The 10,343-nt window shown below is 42.1% G+C and overlaps 1 protein-coding gene across 1 annotated transcript; it reads right to left on the reverse strand.

The window, feature by feature from the left end:
• Positions 1-6,983: 6,983 nt before the first annotated feature.
• Positions 6,984-9,953, reverse strand: LOC133707393 (gibberellin 3-beta-dioxygenase 1-like). The gene is made up of 2 exons (XM_062132958.1): positions 9,475-9,953; positions 6,984-7,693 (listed from the first exon to the last, which is right to left on the reverse strand). The coding sequence occupies exons 1-2, from the start codon at positions 9,951-9,953 to the stop codon at positions 7,105-7,107; spliced, it is 1,068 nt and encodes a 355-aa protein (XP_061988942.1). The 3' UTR covers positions 6,984-7,104.
• Between the last annotated feature and the right edge of the window lie 390 nt (positions 9,954-10,343).

Here is a 10,343-nt window from a genome sequence, read left to right on the forward strand (position 1 = left end):
AATGGGAAAGAATGACGACACAAATACTTGGTTATGTGACTATCAATTCCACCAACACAAATATGTGGTTAGTTAGGCTACGGAAAGATAGGTTATATGAAAAAAGCTATGTTATATTTTTGTGTTTTGTTTTATTAATAAAATCAAAAGGAATACCTGGTTAGAGCGGAAAGTTTTTTAGACTCGAGAGCGAGAAACCCTAGGGTTTAGCAGAGGGCGGCGGCGGAAGTCTTTTCCGGTTGCTGTCTGATCAAGCAGCGACGAGGTTTCTCGTCGTGGGTCGTGGCAACACAAGGGACCGGTGAGTCTGGAGGGGGAACGAGTTCTGATTGAGCGGAAGTTGATTCAATCGGTGGTATCTTTGACCTCCGCTTGGATCTGATTTGTTTGGAGCAGTTCTCGGCGGCGGGATTTGCGGTGTCGGATCGCATAGGCGGCTGTCCAGGCTCCAGGGAGGCAGAGGGAGGCTGCCTTGGGGAATCCGGGGTAGATTACCAGGTTGTCGTTTCGCTCCGGCTCAGTATTTCGGCCTTGTTCGGGTGACTTTGCAGGGGGTTGAGGGTCTGGTCTGCAGGTGGGATTTGGCCGGTGCGGTGTTTGGCTGCCAGGAGGCTTTGACGATCTGATGGCCGGTTGGAAGGGTCGCCCGCCGGAAAGCTGGCCGGCGGCGGTGTTGAAACTCAATATACTAAATGCAGACAACGTACTGCACTCTCACTCTGTTCAAGGAAACCATAAGGTATGGCTTATAAAGCCTTACAAAGAAAACTGAAAAGCAAACAGCCTTACATAGAAAACTGAAAAGCAAACAGCACTCTAGAAACATGGAGCATGAAACAAGGAAAAGCAAACAGCACATGGAATGAAAAAGTTCAAACCCACCGCACTACCCTATTTAAGGGAATATTGACATAAAGCAATAACACAAAACATATTTTAATAACCTTGACAGCTCCAACAAATCCTCCCTTAAACTGATGTTCATTGCATCGCATCAGTTTATACCTGGCACCAGACACATTCCAAGCAAGTCTCGAATTTTTTCGAACACCTCTAGCTTCAGTGGTTTAGTCATAGCATCTGCAATTTGATCTTGTGTGTTGCAATAAACCAGCTCCACAGTTCCATCCTTGGTAAGCTGTCGAAGAAAGTGAAAACGTACATCAATGTGTTTACTTCTCCCATGCATTACTGGGTTCTTCGAAAGTTTTATGGTTGAGCTATTGTCGCAATACACTGTAGTACACCCTCTTTGTGCATGACCAAGCCTTTCAAAAATTCTGCGCATCCACACTCCTTGACAAGCACAGTAAGCAGCAGCAATGAACTCTGCTTCGGTGGTAGATAAAGTAACCACAGGTTGCTTTTTGGAAGACCATGAGACTGCTCCATCACTAAACATGAAAATATACCCTGATGTACTTTTTCGATCATCCACATCACCTGCATAATCACTATCAGTGAATGCCTCAAGCTTCTCTTCACCATTCCTTCTATATAGAACTCCCAAATTGATAGTGCCTTTAAGATACCTGAGCACCCTCTTAGCAGCTTGCATATGTAACTCAGTTGGACTTGACATAAACCTACTAATTAAGCTTACCACATACATGAGGTCAGGCCTAGTTGCGGTCAAGTACATGAGACTCCCCACTATTTGCTTGTACATGGTGGCATCTACCTTCACACCCCCTTCATCCTTCATTAATTTGAACCCAGGAACAATTGGATTCCGCACTGAGTTGGCTTTCTCCATTCCGAACCTTTCCAAAATCTCACTTGCATATTTCTTTTGGCAGATATAAATACCAGCTTCATTTTGAACAACTTCAACACCAAGAAAATAACGCATCATTCCAAGATCAGACATATCAAATTCGTCCTTCATCGACTTCTTGAATTCCTCAAACATATATTCATCATTGCCAGTAAATATAAGATCATCAACATATAAACTAACAATGAGAATTTTACCTCCTTCACTCGACTTCACAAATAGAGTGTGCTCATGAGGACATCTTTCAAACCCTTCTTTGATGAAATATGCTTCAATACGACTGTACCATGCACGTGGAGCCTGCTTGAGTCCGTACAGGGCTTTATTTAGCTTGTATACCTTTAATTCATCTCCTTCCTTCACATAGCCTTGCGGTTGATCAATGAATACTGCCTCAGTAAGCTCTCCATGTAAAAACGCACTCTTGACATCTAGTTGATATACCTTCCAATCTTTTTGAGCAGCAAGAGCAATTACCATTCTAATGGTGTCCCATCTAGCCACTGGTGCAAAAACTTCAGTGTAGTCAATCCCATATTGTTGTGCATACCCTTTTGCCACAAGTCTGGCCTTACATTTATCAACTTCACCATTTTCATTCAACTTAGTCTTAAAGATCCACTTCACCCCAATTGTTTTTGCTCCAGCCGGCAAGATTGTTAACTCCCAAGTATGATTCCTTTCAATTGCCTCAATCTCTTGATCCATTGCAGCCTTCCACTTAGCACTCTTGAAAGCTTCTTCAAATGTGGTTGGATCAGTGACAGAAGTAAACATGACAACGTTGTTTGTTTCTTCCTCTTCAGATAACCCTTCTCCGCTCACATAATCTTGCATCCACACAGGTTGCATTCTTGTCCTCCCTTCTTCTAGAATTTCTTCTTCTTCTGCATCATCATTATTCACATTTTCCTCTTCACTTTGAGCAGACTCATTTTCTTCTTCACTTTGAGCAGACTCATATTCTTCTTCTTCACCATCACTCCAATCTAACACATCAAGCCTCACCTCTTCAGCAGTCCTTCCCCAATTCCAACTTTCATCCTCTTCGAAAACCACATCTCTACTTACCACAATACGTTCAGATATAGGATCATAAAGCCTGTAAGCTTTTGATTCTTTGCTCACACCCAACAACACACACTTGTAGCTCTTATCATCCAGCTTCTTTCTCTTAGCCTCTGGAATGTGAACATGTACAATGCAACCAAAAACCTTGAAATAGTGAACAGCTGGTTTGATCCCACTCCATGCCTCTTCAGGGGTCATATCCTTCACTGCCAAGGTAGGGCTCCTGTTGAGAATGTGGATTGACCAATTTACTGCTTCGGGCCAGAATACTTTTGGAACTTGTTTCTCCGACAACATGCTCCGAACCATATTCATAATGGTTCGATTTTTCCTCTCGGCTACCCCGTTTTGTTGAGGGGTGTAGGCTGCAGTCAATTGCCTACTAATGCCATGTGTGCTACAGAAAGTGTTAAACTCTTGAGAGGTGAACTCTCCTCCTCTATCAGTTCGTAAACATTGAATATAATCTCCTGTTTCCTTCTCAACGAGGCACTTAAAACTCTTGAATGTTGTAAAAGCTTGGGACTTCTCATACAAGAAATATACCCAGGTTTTTCGACTATAATCATCTATAAAACTGATTAGGTACCTTTTTCTGCTATTTGACAATGGCTTGATAGGTCCGCATATATCTGAGTGTATGAGCTGAAGTCTGTGTGAGGCTCTCCACATGCTCTTCCTTGGAATTGATTCCCTGTGCTGCTTCCCTACCATACAATCTTTGCATAGCTTGGATGGCATCTTGAAGTCTGGTAAACCCTTCACCATCTTTCTGTATTGAAGAGTTCTTAGCCCTTTGAAGCTTAGATGGCCATATCGACAATGCCACAAGTGAGTGTTGTCTTCAGACACTGTTTGGAAGCAAGCTGAGGCTTGAGGCAACATGTTTGCACGTATTACGAACATCCTGTTAGCTGACATCTTAGTTTGCATGATCAAACCTTTTCTTGGATGATAAATCTGGCACATTCCATTTTGGATTAGAATTGTAACTCCCTTTTCTTGCAATTGTCCAATGCTAAGCAAGTTATTCTTCAGCTCCGGGATGTAGTACACATCTGTGAATACTTGTGTGACTCCATTGGCTTGTAGTCTTACATTACCCTTCCCCATGACTGCCATTTTGGAGTTGTTGCCTAGTTTTACAGATTGTCGAAATTGCTCATTTAGATCAGTGAACCATTGCTTGTTGCCACTCATGTGGTTGCTGCAGCCGGAATCAAGAAACCAAACCTCCTCCATCTTAGAATTGTTGAGCTCAACGTATGCCATAAGTAACATCTCCTCATTCTCATCGTGCTCTGCATAGTTTGCACCTTTCTCCCATTCAGGGCACTCATGCTGAAAGTGCCCTAATTTGTGACATTTGTAACATTCAACCAATGCCTTATTAAACTGTTGTCTGCCCCTTCCTCTTCCTCTTCCTCTAAAGCCTCCTCTTCCTCTTCCTCTTCCACCAGTTCTGTCTTCATATGTGACTTTCAATGCTTGTTCCTCTCCTCCATGGCTTCGCATTCTCTGCTCGTGTACAAGAAGGCTGCTTTGCAGTTCATCGATGGTCATTGTAGATAGATTATTGGATTCTTCAATGGAGCACACCACATAATCAAACTTGGCAGTCATCGATCTCAGGATCTTCTCAACAATAACCAGCTCTGTCATATTTTCACCGTGAGCCTTCATCTTATTTGCAATTGTGAGGGTACGAGCAAAGTATTCATCGACTATTTCTCCTTCTTTCATTTGAAGCACCTCGAACTCCCTTCGAAGTGCTTGCAATTGAGCACGTTTCACCTTTGTAGAGCCCTGGTACTTCTGCCTCATTGAATCCCATATGTGCTTTGCTGTTTCTTTGTTGAGAATTGTCTCCATAATTGTTCTGTCAATGGCTTGAAATAAATAATTTTTCACCTTCAAGTCTTTCAGCTTTGCATCTTCAATTTGCTTGCGTTGGCCCTCTGTAAGTTCAGCTCCTTCTGCTGTAGCAGGTATCCCATTCTCCACTAAACTCCAGTACTCTTTCGATCTCAGAAAGTTCTCCATGAGCATAGACCAGTGGTCATAATGCCCATCAAATCTTGGTATGGCAGGTTGCACAAAGTTGCTCTCAGTTGCCATGTTTCACTCACTCTCTATCTCTAAGAAAACTGCGGTTTCTTAGCTTTGAAACTCTCAATCAGGCCCCGTGAAGGGCTCTGATACCAAATTTGTTGAAACTCAATATACTAAATGCAGACAACGTACTGCACTCTCACTCTGTTCAAGGAAACCATAAGGTATGGCTTATAAAGCCTTACAAAGAAAACTGAAAAGCAAACAGCCTTACATAGAAAACTGAAAAGCAAACAGCACTCTAGAAACATGGAGCATGAAACAAGGAAAAGCAAACAGCACATGGAATGAAAAAGTTCAAACCCACCGCACTACCCTATTTAAGGGAATATTGACATAAAGCAATAACACAAAACATATTTTAATAACCTTGACAGCTCCAACAGGCGGCGATGGCATGGCAGAGGACATGTAGGGCTTCTGCTCTCTTGGCTTGGGTTTGGGCTTGGGCCTTTAGGTTTGGGCTCAAACTTGAGCTAATGGGCTCTATGTTTTGGGCCAGTAGGGAGGGTGTCTTGTCACCCTCACTGATCACCTAGGGATGGGAGTGGCCTAGCCTAAGAGGTGGACATTCTTGGGCATTTGGGCCGGCATATGGTCCATGACCAATCATTTTCGGATCATGACTGCTACTGGAGTTGGTAACTATCTGGAATAAGATTGGCTTTTTTTCAAGCGGCTTATGGATAAGGAATTGCTCCTATTTGTTTGCTAGGAAGTGGCTCTCTGTTGGTACCGCAATTGCGCGCCTGGCTAATGGGGATGCTAGTCACTGATTTTGCCCTAGAAGACACGGAGTTGTTCTTTGTTTATGGGTTCGCTTACAAAGCGGGCTCAAAATTGACTTGTAATGAGTTTACATTACTTAGATAGGAGCGTGGTTGTTATCCCGCCATTTTTCTGTCTTCAAGTGTATGTTTAGACTCTGGCTTTTTGGCTGGTCATCTAATGCAATGAACCTTTGTTTCAAAAAAAAAAAAAAAAAGGAATACCTGGTTAGAGAACACAAATACATTATTATTGAATAGCTAGTTCATGGAACAAAATAAAACACAACCCTTGAAAACTTTCGAGAACTTTATTTAAAATACAACACTTTTTTTTTTTTTTTTTTGAATCAGGGAACATTTATATTCATCACAAGTCAGAATAGGCAGTTACATACCATTCCACTGTCATTTAAGGCCATAGACAAACAAAAAGATAGTGGTAGTACCCACAAGTGGTACATACAAATGTCCTACTCATTATACATTCAAATACGTAGAGGTAGCGGAGACCCTCATTTGGTACTACTCCAGAGGCGCTAGAGGTACATAGAGTGCACTAAAAAGTGCATTAGTTTCCTAAGAGGAATTTATTGTAAAAGACAAGCTAAAACATTAGAGGACCAAGGCAAGAAGCTAGCCTAAGTTATTAAGCCCAAGAGCCACAAAGGAAGAGTGCCAGTTAGAACCCATCAAGCTTGGCACGGTCCAGGCCCACATCTCCCACACGCCATGTCGTTTGCACCAACCTCATCAACTTCACTTGACCCGCTCCGCCTGGCTCGTGCCGCCAACGTCGCGCACCACGCCACCACAAATCAAACAGGACCTCGATCCAATGGCCCACAATCCTCACCGTTGTCGATGTGAAATCCATGCTACCACTGATCCAAGCCGCTACCACCAAGGCCGGCTAGTCTTGGTCAGCACGACCGCCGCTCAGAGATGCAGTCCCCAACAATGATGCTAGAGCCGTCGGTTACCCTGAGCACTGGCAATCACTCAATGAGCCCCGTTGAACAATAGAAATCGAGAACCCATCCGGCAGTAGCCTGCAAGACATCAGCGCGGCCCAGATTCTAGCCCAGACTCTAGGGGCGCCACAGGACGAGCACGAACATGCAGTTGGATAGAACCGGCTTTTAGGGTTTCGTCTTTAGGGTTTCAAAGTTAAGTGAGTTGTTTTAAAAATACGACACTTGTACATAATAAAAAGTAGCTTATAGATAGTTGCCAATACGAGAACAAAATATATTACAATGTAAGAAAAACAAACAACAAAACAATAAGATAAATAGGAAATAAGCAAGTTGTAAATGTGAAGTCCTCATCATCTTGTGATGTTTGTTTATTTGTCTTTCACAAGAGTACTTGTAATCATTTGGGAGATGTGCCATCCAGGCGGAGTGATAAAAGTGTTTTGTTGTTAAATTTTGCCTTGATGCCAAGGTACTCTTTCCAAGTTACTGAGGGATAGAGGGGAGGATGACTTGGTCCTACCAATTTTGAAAGTGGTGAGATTTCTGCACTTATCGGTGGTCCGTATAGGTAAGCAACTGATACACGATGATGAGTACGATTTACCACAGCACGGTGGAAGACATTGTGGTACAACCCATTAGACAAAATATGAATTAAATCACCAATGTTGATCACCAAAGCACCCGGGATTGGTGGAATCATGATCCAACTCCCGTCTCGGAGAACTTGCAAACCACTAATGTTGCCTTGGTGGACAATTGAGAGGAGATTTGAATCAGTATGATCAACCAAACCCATGGCTCGATCTGGATCTGGACAAGCTGGGTAAGAATTCAATTGTAAGGCAGCAGATGCAGCTTCAAGTTCACTATTTGGGTTAGCCCATTTGACATCTTCCTTGAATACGCCTAATGACCCAAGCATTAGCCACATCAGCCTCTCCGCAAGCTTTTTCATTTCTTTCTCATATTCTTCAAAAATAGAACTGCAATAATCAAGACATTCCTTACTGCATATTGAAGATGTTATATGTAATATCATAAAAAAAATTAATGAAGTAAGCACATAATTACTATCGTTGCTAGTTGCATTACGCTAAGAAAATTTGAGCTTCATCTAGCAATTGAACATATAAGTACTCTTTGAAAAAGAAGAAAAAAAAAAATCAACACCAACTAGGATTTAAAACTAGGATTTAATTTTTTTCTCTCACCACCCCACCCACATCCATGTGCAAGTAAGATTCACATCTAGGACTCCCCCATCATTAATCAACAAACCATAGCTTAGTTTTATTTTGGATTTAATATTTACAAATCAATAATAGTTTGAAATTAAGACCAAAAAATTTAGGGGCCGTGACCACTTACCCAATTTCAACTTAAAAATTGCCCACTTACTCCACTAAGAGTTTTTTTTACCCCATTTACCCAATCTAACATCTATTGACAGTATTGCCTTCATTTTAATTAATGAATTACAATTATCTCTCTCTCTCTCTCAGACTCTCTCTCTCCCCCCACCGATTTCTCTCTCCTCGTCGACTCTCTCTCCCCCCCCCCCACTGATTTCTCTCTTCCATCCCTCGAATCCGGCAACGCCGTCATTCCGCCATCCCCGTCGCGCTAAATAAAAGTGCCGCCTCCTCCAAGCAAATCGATCCCCAGCTTGGATCTGTGAACCCAGTCCAGATCGGATCAATCCGATCCGATGCGATCCAGGCCGCCACAGATTCGACGTCGCCCGGCAAAACTCGAACCTGCACCTTCAAGCCATTCCGCTGATGAGTACAGTGAGGCATCTGTGAAACCCAGTCCAGATCGGATCAGTCCGATCCGATTCGATCAAGGCCTACGACGTCGCCCCGCCACCCTCGATCCTGCACCTCCGATGCGCTTCGGCTCCGCCTCGTTCCAATCGAACTAGGTGAGCGGCAGTTCTTGTTGCGTTCAGGACCGACTTGAGCTCCACGGAGGAGGAGTTTTCAGTGACCCAATTGAGAAAAGCGTTGTTTGGTAAATAACCAAATAGGGGTTTTGATTGTTTTCAACGAATTCAAAGGTTTTGAGGCTAATTGGGTACTGGGTAGAAGATGATGTGGATGGAATTGAACTGAAGTTGACCAAAGTAGAAGATGATGATGAACGATGGAGATGGTCAGTGGAGATGGTATCTGTAATGTATTCATTTTGGTTCATTTGAGGGCAATAATATGATTATTGGGAGTCAATAATATGATTATAAATTGATCAATTGTGCATGTAGTGTATTCATTTTGGTTTTGGGAGTTCATACAATTCACTGGACGGCAATAATATGATTATTGGAGGCAATAATATGATTTTTGGGAGGCAATAATATGATTATTGGGGGGACAATAATATGATTACTGGGGGGCAATAATATGGTTACTGGGTATTATTAAGGACCGATTGCCGGATTCCGGTCACCGGTCGCCGGATTCCGGTCACCGGAGTCCGCGGCCGGCCACTAGTCACCGGAGTCCGGCAAGGTATCCAACGACTTCTCTCTCTAAGTGAGAAAGAAGGAGAGGGCAAAAAAATCCCAAAAATAAATAAAAAGAATAAAAAAAGAATTAATTGGATAATAGGGAAATAATCTCTTAGAGTGTTTTGGGTAAATGAGGTTAAAAAACTCTTGGTGGAGCAAGTGGGCAATTTTTAAGCTGAAATTGGGTAAATGATCATTTCCCCAAAAATTTAACCTCAACAAAAAATAATGAGGTACAAGAATGTGATCAAGTACCAGAACTTAAGGTAATCTTCAGGCCAAAGTTGGTGGAAATGTTCAAGTGGTGACCCAACAATAGTAAAGCCCTCAGACCACATGAGCTTTTCACAGAAGGCAGATATACGATGAAACCCATAACCTGAAAAACCAGTCGGGGGACGCGCTGCTTTGAGCTTTAGCTCCATAGGTAGGGTGAAAAGGCATCGAGTAGCAGATTCGATGTCATCAACAAGTTTTTGCGGTACTCCATGGTTTGTAACTTGGAAAATACCCCAAGTTTTACATGCATGACCTATGAGTTGAAGGGCATTTGGGTCGTTCAAATCGATGATGGCCACAGACTCTAAAGTAGGTGAATCAATAGAAGGATACTCATCGACTCGTGCCCATTTGTACTGATCTGGTAATTCATGTAATGATTTAAAGTCATCAGGGTGATCCTGGTGGAGATAGAGAGGGTGGGATTCAAAGACATCAGTGAGTTTTGATGACATGGTGAAAGCAATATGTTACTGACAAGAAATTAGAGAGATATGAGAGATGGTGGGTGAGTGAGTATTATATAGGGGGTTAATGAGGCTCTTTTGTACATGAATTCTGGACAAAGTTTCAAGCCAACTCATAAATTGTTGTATCCAATGTATTCAAACAAATATTTGCTTACAGTTCATGTGATGTTTGCATTACCAAAAACGTGGTTTTACACTTCATTATTTGTCTTTTATTAAAGAAACGGTCCTGTACAATAGCAAAATGACAAAAATATAACCATATATACATGATACATAATTTCCTTGTATGCCTTATATTTTGAATGTCAAAATATTTCCTTATGTATAATTATGTGAATTTCTTTTGTGTTCATTTTTGTAATAATTTGCTAG

This window comes from Rosa rugosa, chromosome 4, assembly GCF_958449725.1.
Source record: "Rosa rugosa chromosome 4, drRosRugo1.1, whole genome shotgun sequence".
In the NCBI taxonomy this organism is placed as follows: Eukaryota; Viridiplantae; Streptophyta; class Magnoliopsida; order Rosales; family Rosaceae; genus Rosa; species Rosa rugosa.

What these genes read in the sequence shown, in the direction of transcription:
- LOC133707393 (XM_062132958.1), bottom strand. Translation starts at nt 9,953, where the DNA reads ATGTCATCAAAACTCACTGATGTCTTTGAATCCCACCCTCTCTATCTC. An exon ending in GAAGATTACCTTAAGTTCTG is followed by an intron (nt 7,694 to 9,474) that starts GTACTTGATCAC and finishes TGATTATTGCAG; the next exon opens with TTCTATTTTTGAAGAATATG.